We start from the raw sequence: 16,869 nt of genomic DNA, 5'->3' as shown, positions 1-16,869 counted from the left end.
AAAATGGTGATGCAGATCACACAGAATCACAGAATTGTCAGGGTTGGAAGGGACCTCAAGGGTCACCTAGTTCCAACCCCACTGCCATGGGCAGGGACACTTTCCACTAGATCATGTTGCCCAGAGCCACATCCAGCCTGGCCTTAAAAACCTCCAGGGATGAGGCTTCTACCCCCTCCCTGGGCAACCTGTTCCGGTGTCTCACCACCCTCCTGGGGAAGAACTTCTTCCTAACATCTAATCTGAATCTCCCCTCCTCTAGCTTGGATCCATTCTCCCTAGTCCTATCACTACCCAACACCCTAAAAAGTCCCTCCCCAGCTTTCTTGTAGGTGCCCTTCAGATACTGGAAGGCCACAATAAGGTCTCCTCAGAGCCTTCTCTTCTCCAGACTGAATAGCCCCAACTTTCTCAGCCTCTCCTCATAGGAGAGGTGCTCCAGCCCTCATGGCCCTTCTCTGGACACACTCCAGTACATCCAGATCCTTCCTGTAATAAGGGTTCCAGAGCCAGGTGCAGTACTCCAGGTGGGGTCTCACCAGAGCAGAGTAGTGAGGGGAGAATCACCTCCCTCGACCTGCTGGCTATGCTTCTCTAGATGCAGCCTAGGATGTGATTGGCTTTGTGGGCTGCAAGTGCACACTGGCAGCTCACATTGAGCTTCTCATCTACCAGCACCCCCAAGTCCTTTTCTTCGGGGTTGCTCTCAAGCCAGTTGATGCCCATTCTCAGGTCATTCTCAGGTATTCCATACCAAGGATTTCAAAAGAGCCTCACCATAAAATATTTGGTGTTTTGCTCTCTAATCTCTCCTGTAGCCCCGTACAATCCTGTACAAGCTTGGTGAAACAGAGAAAGCAGTGAGTGTTCTGTTGTTTTTGCCACAATACAAACATGCTTCATGGAGCACAAAGGCAGCGCTCTGAGGAGGCTTACCAGAGCATGGGCAATGGAGGAGCACCTTGGTTAGGAGATTGCTTAGCACTTACAGAGATAGTCTGAACAGAGCTGGCATAAAGCGCCTTGGGGTGGGTATTAGAGCAGATCCTGAATTGTGAAGACTGAGATGTAAATGTCAGAGGTGAATCCAGCTTTGGACAAGAGCCAAATAGGTTTGATTCCAGTGTGAGACCTAATGATTCAAACCCTATCTCCACCCTTTGGATCTGGGCTCATCTAGGGTACACCTTAGAAAAGAGTCTGAAATAATCTGGCTTTGAGGCCTGTGTTTTGGCTAGGATGCCATACATCCATCTTAACACACACTTCTCAAAGGTCTCATTGGGATAGTATGTGCTTCATTACCACAGGTGTTCTCTGTCCTGTTAAGGTACTGCAAACAAGGCTGAAGGTGTTGAGGCAGTGGAGGTCATGGGAGCCTTTGGTGGGTGTGCTGTGCAGAGTAACATGATCACATGTGAACTCAGGGCATCCAGGCACCATGTCCATTAGTAAAACAGATTACAGAATCTCAAAGGGGTGGGTTTGGGGTTTTTTTCTGGTGTTGCTCAGCAGAACAGCAGGCACTGCTGCAGAGATTTCCTCTGAATTAGATGGTAATAAAGCCTGACCCAGAGGACCTTGAGAAGGGTTATTGTGGGGGCTCTTCTGTATACTCCAGGGCTCCCATCAGCTGATCTGTTCAATCATGCCTTAATGTGACCATAATCCCAAGCAAGCTCATGAAAAGGAACTGGCAGGAAAGGCTCAGTGCCTGCTGTAGCAATGAGTGATCAAGCAGATCCTTGAAAGCTGTAAAAGGTTTTAAGGGGATCAATATTCTCTGTGCTCTCATTTCTAACTGGGTTTTATTGCCAGGCTCTGATTCATGCACTTCATTAAATGGACTCAGATAGAGTTTCTATAACTGAGTTTATACTCCTAGGGCATAGGATCAAAATAGCAGCAGAAAGCAATTGCCAAGGTCCCCAGAACTCATCTGGAGAAGTAATTGTAGGAGTGCTGAAGCACTGGACTTCAAAGGAACATGAATGTGTCTAAATCAGTATTATCAATTGCATTTAAGTTTACAAACAACAACAAAAAGATACTGGCCATGTCAAGAGTCACTTGAAAAACCACTCAGTGCTATGAAGTAGATACTCCAACTAATTTATAGTACCACATGCATTCTGGGGCACACATTTTCTGAGTCTTCAGGAATCATAGAATCAATAAGGTTGGAAGAGACCTCAAAGATCATCAAGTCCAACCTGTCACCCAAGACTTCAGGACTACTAGACCATGGCACCAAGTGCCATGTCCAATCCCCTCTTGAACACCTCCAGGGATGGTGACTCCACCACCTCCCTGGGCAGCACATTCCAATGGCGAATGACTCTCTCAGTGAAGAACTTTCTCCTCACCTCCAGCCTAAACTTCCCCTGGTGCAGCCTGAGACTGTGTCCTCTTGTTCTGGTGATGGTTGCCTGGGAGAAGAGACCAACCTCCTCCTGGCTACAATCTCCCTTCAGGTAGTTGTAGAGCACAATAAGGTCTCCCCTGAGCCTCGTCTTCTCCAGGCTAAACAATCCCAGCTCCCTCAGCCTCTCCTCATAGGGCTTGTGCTCAAGGCCTCTCACCAGCCTCACTGCCCTTCTCTGGACACATTCAAGAGTCTCTATGTCTTTCTTAAACTGAGGGGCCCAGAACTGGACACAGTACTCAAGGTGTTGCCTAACCAGAGCAGAGTACAGGGGCACAATGACTTCCCTGCTCCTGCTGGCCACACTATTCTTGATGCAGGCCAGGAGGCCATTTGCCTTCTTGGCCGCCTGGGCACACTGCTGGTATATGTTCAGCTGGCTGTCAATCAGTACCCCCAGGTCCCTTTCTGCCTGGCTGCTCTCCAGCCACTCCAGCCCCAGCCTGTAGCACTGCATGGGGTTGTTGTGACCAAAGTGCAGCACCCGGCGCTTGGATTTGTTGAATGCCATCCTGTTGGACTCTGCCCATCTGTCCAGCCTGACAAGGTCCCTCTGCAGACCCCTTCTACCTTCTCACCAATCAACAGCTGCTCCCAACTTGGTGTCATTTGCAAATTTGCTGATGACTGACTCAATGCCCTCATCCAGATCATCAATAAAGATATTGAACAGGATGGGGCCCAGAACTGGTTCCTGGGGGTCACCACTACTGACTGGCTGCCAGCTGGATGTGGCACCATTCACCACCACTCTCTGGGCATGGCCCTCCAGCCAGTTCCTAACCCAGCACAGAGTGCTGCTGTCCAAGCCACAGGCTGCCAGCTTGGCCAGGAGTTTGCTGTGGGGGATGGTGTCAAAGGCCTTGCTGAAGTCCAGGTAGACTACATCCACAGCCTTCCCCACATCCACCAGGCGGTCACCTGATCATAGAAGCCTCTGAACTAACAGCTCCTCAACAATAACTATAGTGGCTAGAGTTCTCTCATTCTCGTAACACTGTGCCCAAAACACCAAACTTGTGAAAACAAAGAAAAAATACATGGAAAAAACCCCACAAACATATGGAGAGATGCTGCCTAGTGCACCTTTGGTCTGCATAGACATTTTCATCTTCCTTCCAAAACATCTGTAGGAAACATTAGTCAAGTAAAATAAATCCCATATTAAACAATCCTCCACAGAGTGCTTATGTACATCTGATCAGATAAAAGCCCCCTCCAGTCCATTAGCCTACTTCTGTCAGTGACTCACACCAAGTGTCTAGGGGGAAATGTGAGAAAAGAGTGACTGTGTTTTGCTACTCTCCCAAAACACTCTTAGGGCCCTCAATAACTTCTGATGCATTGACATCCTCAGGCAGGGATGGCATCCTTGCACTTAACAACCATTAATGCATTTCTCTTTATGGGGCTGATCTAGGGTAAACAGGAAGAGGGCTGTGTTTCAATTCTCACAGGATCTTCTGCATTAACTAATTAGCACTACTTAGTAGAATCACAGAATCACGGAATCAGTAAGGTTAGAAAAGACTTCAAAGATCATCAAGTCCAACCTGTCACCCAAGACCTCATGACTACTAAACCATGGCACCACGTGCCATGTCCAGTCCCCTCTTGAACACCTCCAGGGATGGTGATTCCACCACCTCCCTGGGCAGCCCATCCCAGGGGCTAGCAACTCTCTCTGTGAAGAACTCTCTCCTCACCTCCAGCCTGAACTTCCCCTGGTGCAGCTTGAGACTGTGTCACACAGAGTATCACCAAGGTTGGAAGAGACCTCAAAGATCATCAAGTCCAACCTGTCACCACAGACCTCATGACTAGACCATGGCACCAAGTGCCACATCCAATCCCCTCTTGAACACCTCCAGGGATGGTGACTCCACTACCTCCCTGGGCAGCCCATTCCAATGACCAATGACTCTCTTGGTGAAGAACTTTCTCCTCATCTCCAGCACAAACCTTCCCTGGTGTCTTCTTGTTCTGGTGCTGGTTGCCTGGGAGAAGAGACCAACCCCCACCTGGCTACAACCATTAGGGTGAGTGTCAGGTTTTTTGCTAGAAAGTAGGGACAAGACGTATCAGTTAGGTCAATGGATGTGTGAGGAGGGAAAGGGGGAACTGGACCAAAGTGCTCAGCATTAAGCTGCTCAGCTGGTGTTGGGCTGGGACTTCTTACATTACTCCAGGAGCCAAAAGAGAGCCTGGACAAGTCACATAGGTAGGTTGGGTTGGTGTTATTTTTTTCAGTCTGAAATATGTGTCAGATACCTTTGAGGCTGGAGCTCCATTCTCCCTGCAACTAGATTTAAGTGATGTCTAACTCCGAGTGTCAGCCTGCCTGAAGGTAGTCATGAATTTTCTACAGAAACAGTTTAAATGGAGAAGTCAGATTTATGGAGCCTAAAATATTTTATGTGAGATACCTTGGGGGGCAGGGGGAGGTTAATAAAAATTCTACTGGTGGCTGTTCCCTCACAGGAGAAATTTAGGTCTCCAAGTGCCAAGGCCTCCTGCACCTGGGTAGAAGGGGGTATGAGGACTAAGAAGCCAGCTGAGCAGAATGCTGCCTAGATTATGCAACATGCTAACAAGATTATTAGGCCATTAACTATAAATTGGAGGGAGGTGCCTTTTTTTCCTTAGGATTTTCAGAAGGGAAGTCCTTCCTGGAGCTATGGCTGACCTGATTTGAGTGCCTTCCTGCCAAGAAATAGAGAAACCCAGTTTTGTGGTTAGCGTAGCTCCTGCTCTGCTTGTTTCAGACAGGCTTTGAGATCTCCCAAATGTCCAAGGTGAGTGTGCTTATAAAGAACAAATGCTTGATTATTCTTGCTTGTCTCTTCCTGAAGGTTTTTAGCTGAAGTTGTTTCACTTTGTATGACTAATGAGGGCTTTTACTAGGAGATGATAAGGGAAAGGGATAGAGGGTGCACTGAGTGAAAAATTAACTGTGTTGTAAATGTGAAAATGGCACATACAATTTTAGCAGGTGATAAATGATTCATTTGTGGTTAAGACTAAGGAGATGTCATTACCACAATGTGAAAGACTGGGAAACCTCATTGAGAGCTGCAGGTGCCCAGAATGGTAACTGTGTTCAATCAGCCAGGGAGAGCTGCAGACAACAACTAGGATGAGCAGGAGACAAAGCGACTTGTTGTGCAAGGAGAAAACTACCAATCATGTGCCACTAATCTAGCAAAACTGAGATGGGGAATGATTAGTTTGCCTGGGAGATGAGGAGAGAGGTACTTGCAGAAACAATGTAAGATGCTACCAGTGCAAAGTGGATAGACATTGAAATGGAACTCCCTTGGCCCAGCACTTTAGAAGCATGTTAATGAGCTGAGGAATGCATTCTGGAAGAGCATTATAAGCCAGACAAGGAAAGCAGCATGTTTTTGGCGTTGTCTGAACGTCTGGAGATGATGAGGACGGAGAAGAAACCATTCTGCATTTGAGAAATGCACCTCTTAGATTGGAAGACTTGAATGCTGAGTGTGCTTGCTACACTCTAGTTATGTTTCAGTGCTGCTGCTACGTTCCAGTGCTCCTGTAGAACAGATCTGCAAGCTAACAATTCCCTCGGAGATTAATGTATTGAGAGAGATTTATATTATTTTTTTCCCCCACTCTGCTATTTCCTTCCTGCTCAGAAGCTGAGAGTCAACACAACTGAATGTGGAGCAAGGTTTATTTTTAGTCCTAAGGGCACTGATTCTCCTCTTGCCCCTGCAAGTACATTTACTGGAGATTGTGCTAGGATGCCTTTGCCTCCCAGTGAGATTAGCAGAGGGTGTTGGGGGAGTGACTGCTTTTCTCTCCAGTGTGCCTGTTTCTTATCTTCCCCTGGTATTTTACAATGCCCTTGAGCTTTGAGCTTTCCCTGTCAGTGCATCACAGATTTCTGAGGCCTTTTATCTTTTATACAGTTTGGCTTTTTTAATTTGTTGAGGGCTGGAAAAGCTTGTGGGGTGTGTGCAGTGGTTGCTTTGTGGTGGTGATCTTTGGGGATGAAGCCTCTATGACAAGGCACTATTCTCAGTATGTTATATGAACCCTCACTCATTCAAAGAACAAGATCAAATCTGACTGTTCTGCACCCCATTTTTGTCACTACTAACAATTACAACAAGGTGGTCTTGCCTAGCACTTCCTGGTTTTCCTTGCCATATGTGACAGTGGTGTTAAGCACAGGAATGGACTGATAGAACAACAGAGATGCTACTCTCCTGCTGTGCTTATGATGCATTGTGACAGCTATCACGATGTCAGTCTGTTTTCAAAGAATGGGATGAAGGAAGAAACTGTGCAAATTAAGTACTTCAACTACTTATGTCACCCTCAAAGAAGAAAGCAAGACTCAATTCTGCTTTGTGCAGTCCCCCCTCAGCACGCTGAAGGAGGCTGCAGTGAGATTCCTCCCAGAGTGCCCCTGTTGTTGTTGTGGTATTCAGTAGAACTTGAATGCTAATCTGAGTGGGGTTACCCACTAACCCCAGTGCATTGCTGACTGGCAGGAGCATGCACTGGTAGATAAAATATCATATATATACATACATAAAAGAGCAGTTTATCTACAGTTTTCTGCAGCAACAACTACCATCGCAAAGCTTCAGATGGGATTTTTTTCTTGAGTGCCCAGCCACTCTGTTGTTGATTGGCAGTCTTGTTCCTTCCTTCCCCACCACAGCCAGTGTCTAATTTGTACACAGGATGAAGCTGCATTCTGTGATTGAACAGCAGTGACCTGTTAGATCAGCTCAGCCATCTCACAAAACTTCAGCTCACCACTTAAGTGAACAGCCATGCCAAGGCTTAGCGACTTCTACCATTCTGGCCATGCCTCAACCTGAAATCAGTAGAGGCAAAGTGAGGACTTGGCTAGTCCACAAGCCAAGCAGGGATCGTGCAAGCACCTCCGTTGCTCTGCACTCCTGGCAAGTGGATGTGGGCTCGTTCCTCTCAGTGGGCTGAGGCTTGGATTGCTGAATGGACTTCATCATTTTTTCTTTTTAAGCATTTCCACACCTGGAAATGTGAGGTCTCTGGATTCTATTCTTTATCCCTGCATCATTCTCCTGCAGAAATAGCCAAAATGATTTGCATTGTTTGTTCCTACACTGCAGCAGACATGACCAGCAGTGCTACTAGTACCTAGCCTTTATGCAAGAAACAGCAGACAACCTACCACAGGTGAAGCATGTGTGGGGTGAAAGATTCTCTTCTGATAATTTCTGTAATCATGCAGTTTGGCTATGGATTTACTTGCAAAATGCTGCTGTCCAACCTTGCTTTTTCAAGTAGCTGAACTTGGGAAATGCTTGATATCCTGTAGTGGAAGTGTTGCCTTATGACTCTGAGGACAGGTGCACCTGGAGGAAGTCCTAACTACCTTGCTGACATCCTTTATGAGAAAGAAGCCAAGAGGCAAAGTGGAGAGCAATTTCTTCATGTGGACTGCATTACTGGCATGCCAGACCACCTCCCCATTTTATGCTTCCAATTGCTTATGACCTGCTGTAGTGTATTTCTGGAGGCAGTGGTTAGTTGGAGACAGCTTTCCAGATTCTTCTTCCTAACCAGTTGCACATCAAGTAGATGCTGAAGCATTCTTTCCCCCCCGCCCCCCCATCCCAGTGTAATCTGTAATCTGTCAAAGGAACAAAGCTGTTGCCTCATGAATAGTTAATTAAGGGAAATTCTGTGGAGTATGGAGAACAGCAGCTCAAGAACTATGCACTATAGAGTTTTGATTTGCAGCTTATGCCAGGAAAAAGACTTGCAGCTGACTGACAAAAGGGAAAAGAGATGATGCTCATTACTTCTCTTAAAGTGGTCTACAGACCATGTTGTTTTGTTTTTTTAATCAGAAGGCTGAGTCTGGATCCAGAGGTAAAAAGGGGAACAGTGACTTCTATTTTCCAATTCTGTGAAAATGTCAGTGTTTAAAAAAAACCCCAAAACCCAATGTGAATCAACCCCAAAGTTAAAGCTTGTTTACCTACTATCCCCAAAACATACCTTCTGTAAGTCCCTTTCATAAAGGAGAAATGTTTATTACTGCTTGCTTTAAAGTACCTTCTTCCCACTTGGTATTCTAACTTGAGAGAGTCCTGATTTGCACTTGTTTACTGGTCATAGTCTGTAGTTATTCTACCAGGGCCAAAACCAAGAAAGAGGAAGGTTTTGTTGTTGTTTTTGTAAATCAGACCAAACTTTGAAGGAAGAGCTATTCTATGTTTCACATTCCTGATCCTAGAGGTGCAGCAAGCTCCTTGCACTATGAGCTCGAGTGACTGGAAACAAGCTTACGGGAGGAACTTTAAGTCGGTTCAAGCCGTTAAACTTTGTAATGCAACCAGAAGTGATAATGGGTGTTAATTCAAATCCATTCTAAAGACTGCAAAATCACATCCAACTTAGTGCCTTGAGAATACTGGAATCTTTACCTTAAAAAAAGGGTAAATGTTCAGCAGAGATTAACCTCAAACACAGTAGGAAAGAGCATGTTATTTTACTACTTGCTCCACAGGATTAACCACATGAGCTGCCAGTCATTGCTTATATTGAACAGGAATGTTGCTATATAGGGCAATGGTGAATTTTAGAAGGTTTTACTGTCAAGTTGCACTTGGATATAAAGGTAGAACTTCCACACAGAGGAACTGAGAGATTTAAGTAACTTTAACTGGATTAATATACTTCTGACCCACTGTGTTTTGAAAACTGCTCTTTAGTATAAAGGGAGCATATTTTTTTGTCAGCAGATTGAATTGATTCATGGTCACTACAACTGCAGTGCTAGTAGGTCTCATCTCCAATTGGTATTTGTGTTGAGAAAAGACTTTAACATGCCCTTTCAGTATCTTTAAGGATTTCTGTCTCTTTAGTAATTTGATTCCAAGTCTTCAGCAGCTATTACTTACCACTTAAGTGAAGCTATTTTCATTAAAGCTTTACAATAGACAGTCAATTAGACCTGAGATTCTTTTAAGCCAATCCATCTGCTGCAAGGTCTATCAGAAACTATTGATGTTTTAGGAAGTGAAGTGCACTGCAGAGAATTGCATTCCTCTGTTCATCCTGGAACTGCTTCTTGCCGAGTATACCTACACAGCCTGAGACGCAAATCTGTACCTACGATATGCAAACTGAACTAATGCAAAGGCACAGAGTGCCAGGTCAGCCTTGCTCTTCTACCTGTATCATTTCTGGTCTAATGTCTCCCCCAATCCAAACTTTATCACTACAGTAAAATAACAGAGATTGGCATTCAAGATATCCAGGAGCAGATATAACTCCACAGTGCATGCTAACAGTTATGTCCTTATCCTTTTAAAGAGGATATGCAGTTTGGGGCATATCACCATCAAAACAATTTTCTTTGCCCATTTCCTTGGGAGAAGGTTGGAAGTACACTAAACTTGTGAGGTCTGTGATGTGATACATTCAGCCTGCTCTTACCATCACCTGGTCCTAGAGCAGACACCCTTACCTGAATGTAACTGCAAGTGGGTTACTGTTTCCCAAAGATCCCCAGGAAAGACAGTATTTAAGACTAGGTCAGTGAAGCTAAGTTGGCAGGACAAAATTTGAGCCATTCTGTAATACAACCAACAACTGCTGGTTCAGCCCACATAAACTTTTCAGCCCTGTTTCTGGGCAAACAGGAAAGAAACATTTCACTTGTTCTTTTTTTTTGGTTCTTCATTTGTTTGGCAAACCCCACAAAATTCATCACTCAAGTTTAACTAAAGGGTATTTTTTTATTCCCCATTAAGACAGTCTCAAAGATATAACTAAACGTTGGAAATCCCATGAGGGCACATACAGTGAATGTGGTGAAGTACAATGTGAACAGCCCCAGGGGTTCAAATTAAGTAGGACCATTAGCTAACCAGAGGAAGGAAAGTAAAAGACAAAACTCTGAAGATGTTGCATTTTCTTCACCATTTACACTGGGGAGGGGTGGTGAGGGGGGGGAGGGGAAGTCAAATCCAACAAATCCTTTCATCTCTAACAATACATTCAGCCCTGGCTAAAGAGTTTAACAAGATGGCAACAGGATGACTATAATACAAAACGTTCACTACTGCACTCTGTACACACCTGTTGTCCAAGCCCTCCCCCAAACCCATGTAATGATGGTGCCTCCATTATTTGCTTGCTTGCTGGGCCTGCCTGCGGAGAAGGACGTAGATCTTCTCCTTTATCCAGTCTTTGTTGTACGGTTGGTATGTCTGAGTATCAGCACGGTAACTAGAGAGGGGGGAAAAAAGAGTGGTTCTGTGAAAGCCTTGTTATTTGAAGCCCAGCAAGACTGGTTTAAAGTTTCAGTGCATACTGCTACAGTCCTAGTTAGTTGCAGTTCCAGTGCAGTATTAAGAAATGCTAATTTCAGGGAAAATTACTGGTTTCTGCCCCCACCCCTGGCCATTCATAGCACAGCAGTGCAAGAGCAGATAGCAAGTACTTCAGGGATCTCCACCAGCACAAGACATGTCTGGTACACTATGTGCTACATGTGCCATCTGGTGGAAAACTATGAGCTGAAGTACGTCATAACACCAAGCTGACAAGCCTCATTAAGAAAGGTACTAGACTACCAGAAAACAGTTGCTGTTTCCTAAAGCAAATAGCCTCAGGCTGCTAGATAAAGTAAAACAAAGAATGTATTTCACTTCACCAGCCCAGCACTATGACAGCTGAAAACAAAATGTGGTGGAATGTCCAGGGACAAGGCAACTACAGAAGCTACAATCCTGTTCCACTTCACTGGAAACTGTGTTAAATGGCAGCCGTAATTAAGCCACCATCTGTAACACAGGCTCTGTACGTAGGTCAAAATGCAAAGGAAAGCAGTGTGATGCACAGAGGCTTTTTAAAAGAGCTTCTGCTTTTCAACTGAAATTATCTGGCAAGGGCTGTTCACTGTGCAGCCACAAAAGCATGTGCAATAGGATTTCAGATGGAGTAGTACAGCTGCAGTAATGTCCTCACCAGATGCTCAGTGGGATAAAGTTTCTGGAATGTTGAGACTCAGAAGCTGAATGCTATGTCTGAATATGGGATTTGTATCCTTATTCCCACAGAATTTCTGCATAGTTGGTACCACTGTCCTATCAAACCATTACCTTGAAATTCAGGGTATGGAAAGTACTCATTATCTGCAGGAAGGGATTAAGTTACCATGTTATGTCCTAAATAATGAAATGCAACATTGGATTTCACAGTGTGGTCAGAAGGGAAAGCACCTAAGACCACCATTGCTTGCCTGCAATTTAATGCACAGATGAGAACTGGAGATAATGTATTCACAACACTCAATTATCTAAGGCTCTCTGGAGGACTGATCTGTTCCTTAGCCACTTCATTAAGACTTATGTAAACTTCCATGTTGCTGTATCTTGATCAAATGAACAGTCAGCCACAGTATACTTCTGTAGGCTTTTACTGTACTAGTACATTTCTCTGTTGAATGACCTTCTGTAATCTTTCTGCCTCCTTAAGAATCAAAGGCAGAGCAGATAAAGGTCTGCCTTTTTTTTTTAAAGAGGTTCTAGCATTAATGAAGTATGTTGCTTTATTAACTTCAAGACCTGAAATGCTGCAAGCTTCAACATGACCAATCTGAGTGGAACCATCACTTTCTAAGCTTTTTTTAGAGATACTTTATTTCAATTCAGTTAATTGGACTTCTCTAAGTCAGTGAAAAGGACTTTTGCGACTGAACTTACACGAGACAGCTGAGGTCTGCCAAGTCATCGATGAAGTCAAACAACTGGCTGATATCGTATGTAATGGATGGACTGTTGGGATTCATTCTCTTCAGATGCTCCTCATACATTTTACAGACTCCTATGGGGAAGCAAGATTAGCAAAGTGATATTAAACACTCAACTTTACCTACTGAAACTTCTTCAGCTGCTCTAGTCAAACTAGAGACATCAGGAAAGTTCAGAGGTGACTGCTATGGAAACAGAGACAAACTTCTTAACTCAGAGATTGCAGAGTTGAAATACTTGGGTCTAGTTATTTGTACTGAAATCTACTATTATAAAATCAGATGAGATGCAGGGCAGGAAGCATTATCATCCTCTAGAGGAAAAAGCTTTTTAGTACTTTCAAAGATATAGCTTCCCATACACAAAGTTGCATCAGAACCATGAAATTCCTTCTAATATTAAGACGGCAGCTCCTACCATACAAACACCTGAGGAAGAGAAGTGTTCATGTCAAATAAAGTTGCTCAAATCTCAGGAGAAAGATCATTCTTGATTAAACAGGGCTACTGAGGTAAAAGTGACAGCACAAGCTTGTACATGAACTTAACTCAGTTTTATTTAAGCTAGCCCATAAATCATTCAGGTATATTTAAGAAGAATAAAATACTCAAGTGAGCACAGAGGCTTTACGTGGTCTTTGTTATGCTTTTGTTTCCCTCTCAGAATCTCTTTAGGTTAGAATTTTTCATGTGAAGTGAACTTCCACATGTAAATCTTACAGCTGTGGTGTTTGGGAACTTGTCAAACAGGGGGTTTGACCCACAATCCTTGACTACCACGCCTGCACCCACCTTCCATGCACTCGTTCACCGATTCATAGTCAGCGTATGTTCTGCCTTCTGGCCTCTTGGTAGGCTGGACAAGTAGAATTGTGTGAGACTGAAAAGCAAACCCAAGAAAACAGGTTACTTGCAACATTTAAATGATTTTGCATGGAAGTTATGTATCTGAATGAAGCACTTAACAGAAGCATGATATTAAACCACTGAACTATCAATGAAGGCATTTTCCAAACAGCATTTACTGTTTGTATACAATGTGTTAGCTTTTGCTTTCCATCCTTCCTGTTGATCCTCACTTAACTTTAAAACGTGCAAAACTGACAGTGAAGCAACCACTCTGACAAAAAATACTGTGGAAATGGTGGTTTCTATTTAAACACAGAAGTAAAACAGTGAAGGAAATGCATAAAATCTATGCCACTGTTGCATTTACTCATTTTATGCCAAATGCAAGCTGCCAGTAAGGTTTTAAATATGCTGACTGGAGCAAAGAGGGAGTCAAAGTTAACTCTTGCTGTCAGTCTGACCTTAAAAGATTGTAACAGGAACAGCTCAACAGTTCATTGAACTTAAAGGCAACACAAATTATACAGCAAATCTGCACTTCATATTGGAGATTATTTCCTGATAAACAGATGCACTGATTTTTGACGCTTTGGTGAGTTTGAAGCTGCAATTCTGGCACAGAGAACTGTTGCAAATGTGAGAGTCTGTGTGCTTGTTCCTCTGCAGGGAAGACTGAGGATGGCTGTACAATCTGGGGCTTGCATTATTTCTGTCGTATTTTTCACTTGGCTACAGCAAGTACTTTGAGCAAACAGCAAGTAAGGCTTTTGAAGTGTACACAATCTGTGATCTAATTAACAGGTTACACAGCACAGAAAAGTTTGCAAGCATGCTTACAAAGCACCATTCCCAGTGCTGCTAATTGGATCATTTTCAAGGCTAATACATGAGGTGAGCAGACAACATGTAATATTCATGGAAGCAACTGCAGTGAGACAGTGGAAATGTACACTTTGGTGTTTTATGTGGCTTAAATGAATTAACTGCTGATAAAAAAAATACTCTTGACCCACACTTTGGACTATCAGTGAAGACAGAAGGTTCAGTGTTCATCAAATGCAGTGACAGGTAAAAAAAAAAGAAGGTAAACATTAGAATTTCCAAGGAATGTGTAAGAAAAGACAGGTTTTTATACCATGGCTGATAGTATGCATGTGCCAGGGATAGTTCTCAATTCTGGCTGGTATCTGGCTGTTCCTAAGTGCATTGCACTTGATCAGGCCTGTCTCACCCTAGAGTCCAAATGACTGCCAAACTTTATTATAAAACACTTTTCCCAGCACTATCATTTTTATTTGCTGGTCAGTGATGACAAGGCTTGGTTCCAGCACCTGCAGCTCTGATTTATTGGGAGCATCTAAGGATCTCTTATTTATGACAATGGTAGAGGTGTATTGGCCAGTTTAGTCAGTGTTCCAAAACTAGCTGTGGGATTTCAGCATCAGAATGCCTTGCAAACTACATTTGTGGTGTCTGATTACACACACCTATTTATATCTTTCAACTCAACTTGGTATTATAACAATTTGTCTGTTTGGCAAAACCTAGGAGAGCACAGCTAAAACTGAACTGGCAGTTCAGCAGTTACAGAACTGAATTCTTCAATTGGTGTCTCAGAATCATTTTAGGCTTTCTGGCCTATAAATACCTAGGCTATTTCTCCCACTAAATGAATGTATACATCCTGAAACTGCCCCAGTAATTAGATTACAGAAACAAAACCCAAAAATCAGGGAGTCAGACACATAAGCCAGCTCTTTCAGACCTTTACTGCAGAGATTACTTGGGCTTCTCACTTTAAACCATTTGTCACTTCAGACACTCTGTAATATTTGCAATCAGATACAGGCCTGGAAATTATAAAAATTACATCCCAAACGTTTCCTTGGGCAGTTCCCATTATTTTACCTTAAAGGCCAAACCCAGAAATTGTTTGATTAGATAAAATTGCTCCTCCTCTCCCACCACACCAGTGGAAAAAGAAATGCACAAGTTCAGATGCCTGACAAAAGCTCCCTACAAGTATTACCTTCCCTATGGAAGAGGTGCCTGTGTGACAGGACAAAACTCAATGTGATTAATAACTATTATGTTCTCCTACATGTGTAAATCTTGTTAGGAAACAAACAAGGCAAAATAAAGGTAGAGCCATAAGCATTCTCACATAAAGGTCAGGTTATTTTCAAAAGCCCCATATGGACTCTTGCAAACACGGTGCTTAGGGACATGGTTTAGTGGTGGGCTTGGCAGTGATGAATTAATGGCTGGATTTTTATGACCTTAAAGGTATTATCAAAACGATTCTCTGATACTTATGTTGAGTTTTCCTTCATTTTCTTTAAGATCACAGTTGTACAGGATGCTGTTAAGCAGGACACTGCATGAGATGCTGGTTTGTATTACAACAATTTTCAGCGTCTCGAGAGTTCTTTAGGAAGTGCTCCATTTGCTGAAAACACCACAGTGTAAAAAAGGTCACAGCAGTGTTGACAGCCAAACCAGCAGGACTTGGGAGCCAGGCAGCATCTGCCCAAAGAGGCTTCCACCAATTGTAGTCCATTCAACAATAAAGTAAAAAAAAAAACCAAACAACGCAACCCTTCCTGTTTTAAAAAGAAGGTAAACAAGTAGTGCAAGAATAAGATGTGCAGTGATGCAACTGCAAGTAGTGTTACACACACTTAAGTGCCTTTTAGTTACTTCTGCTAGGCAGATAAAGTGGTTTAAGTGCCACCTTTCACTTCGGACAAGAGGGACTGCTCATCTTAGCAGAAACTAAGTGCTTTTAAGCAAGTGCCAGACAGATGTAGAATTTTCCTGCAAAGCCAGAAGCAGCTACTGCAGGACCATTTGCCTCACCACATTCAAATTTATTAGATGAACGCGACAAACTGCTGTGATTGGCAGGCCTTTGTGCTTCGCTGTGCCATTCAAACAGCCCACCAGGGCAAGCTACCGCCTTGCTCTCCTCCAAGCGCTAGAGAGGCGCAGGGAAAGCAGTACGCGCGGCGACTGCTTCAATAAAAGCAAATCAGCCATTTAGGGTAGGCGCACTCGATGGATCGCCCGCCAGGCAGAGCCGCACTTCCAGAAGCGCCCTGAAAAGGGGGTGAAGCCCCCGAGCAAGGCCGCTCTGCGCCAGGGCCTCCAGGAAGACTCCCGCCTCTCTCCCTCCCCGAGAGCAATCCCGCTTTCTGCAGGGGAGGCTCCGGCGGCGGCGGGGCCGGCCCTTCGCAGGCCGCTAGCCCGCCAGCACGTGCTGTTGCTCGCCAGAGTCTGGAGCGACGACCGCGGCCTTCCCCACTCCCCGCCGCGCCTTCCCGCCCGCAGCGCCCGCGCCCGCCCTTTGGCCCAGGCGGGAAGGGAAAGCAGCCTGGAAGGCGCCCGCCCCTCCCCCAGAGAAGCGCGGGGAGCCGCGGGGCCCAGCCGGCCGCTCGCCCCGCTCACCATCACGGCTCCCGCTCCTCAGCACCGCCGCGGAGAAGAGGCGCGCGACGATCACCCACAACCCGCCGCGCCCGCCGGAAGCGCAGCTCTAACGGCTGACCATAGAGCGCGCTGCGGCAGAGTGGCGCTCGCGCGTGCGCATAAACACAACGCCCAGGCCTGTGTCTGACCGCCACACAGCGGCGCGCTGAGGATGCCGGGAGCAGTTAGCCGCGCCAGGCTGGAGGGGGCGGCGCGCGGCGCGACGTGCGGCCATCTTTGATAAGGGAAACCTCGCCTTTCCGTCGAGTGCCTACGGGGGCTGTAGAGCGACCGCCACTTCCTCCGCCATCTTGACGTCGGGAAGCCAGTATGGGTA

At 44.9% G+C, this 16,869-nt stretch overlaps 1 protein-coding gene across 1 annotated transcript; it reads right to left on the bottom strand.

Moving 5' to 3' along the window:
- Positions 1-10,425: 10,425 nt before the first annotated feature.
- On the bottom strand, positions 10,426-16,640 carry ERH (ERH mRNA splicing and mitosis factor). The gene is made up of 4 exons (XM_054162195.1): positions 16,512-16,640; positions 13,008-13,095; positions 12,169-12,289; positions 10,426-10,690 (listed from the first exon to the last, which is right to left on the bottom strand). Exons 1-4 carry the CDS (start codon positions 16,512-16,514, stop codon positions 10,588-10,590), a joined length of 315 nt encoding a protein of 104 aa, XP_054018170.1. The 5' UTR covers positions 16,515-16,640; the 3' UTR covers positions 10,426-10,587.
- Positions 16,641-16,869: the final 229 nt, after the last annotated feature.

Source organism: Dryobates pubescens, chromosome 5, assembly GCF_014839835.1.
Source record: "Dryobates pubescens isolate bDryPub1 chromosome 5, bDryPub1.pri, whole genome shotgun sequence".
Lineage (NCBI taxonomy): Eukaryota > Metazoa > Chordata > Aves > Piciformes > Picidae > Dryobates > Dryobates pubescens.
The sequence above is the reverse complement of the archived record's forward strand: the minus strand, read 5'-3'. Positions and strand labels throughout refer to the sequence as shown.

What these genes read in the sequence shown, in the direction of transcription:
- ERH (XM_054162195.1), bottom strand. An exon ending in GGTGAACGAGTGCATGGAAG is followed by an intron (nt 12,290 to 13,007) that starts GTGGGTGCAGGC and finishes GCTTCCCCATAG; the next exon opens with GAGTCTGTAAAATGTATGAG. An exon ending in GCAGACCTCAGCTGTCTCGT is followed by an intron (nt 10,691 to 12,168) that starts GTAAGTTCAGTC and finishes CCCCCTCTCTAG; the next exon opens with TTACCGTGCTGATACTCAGA.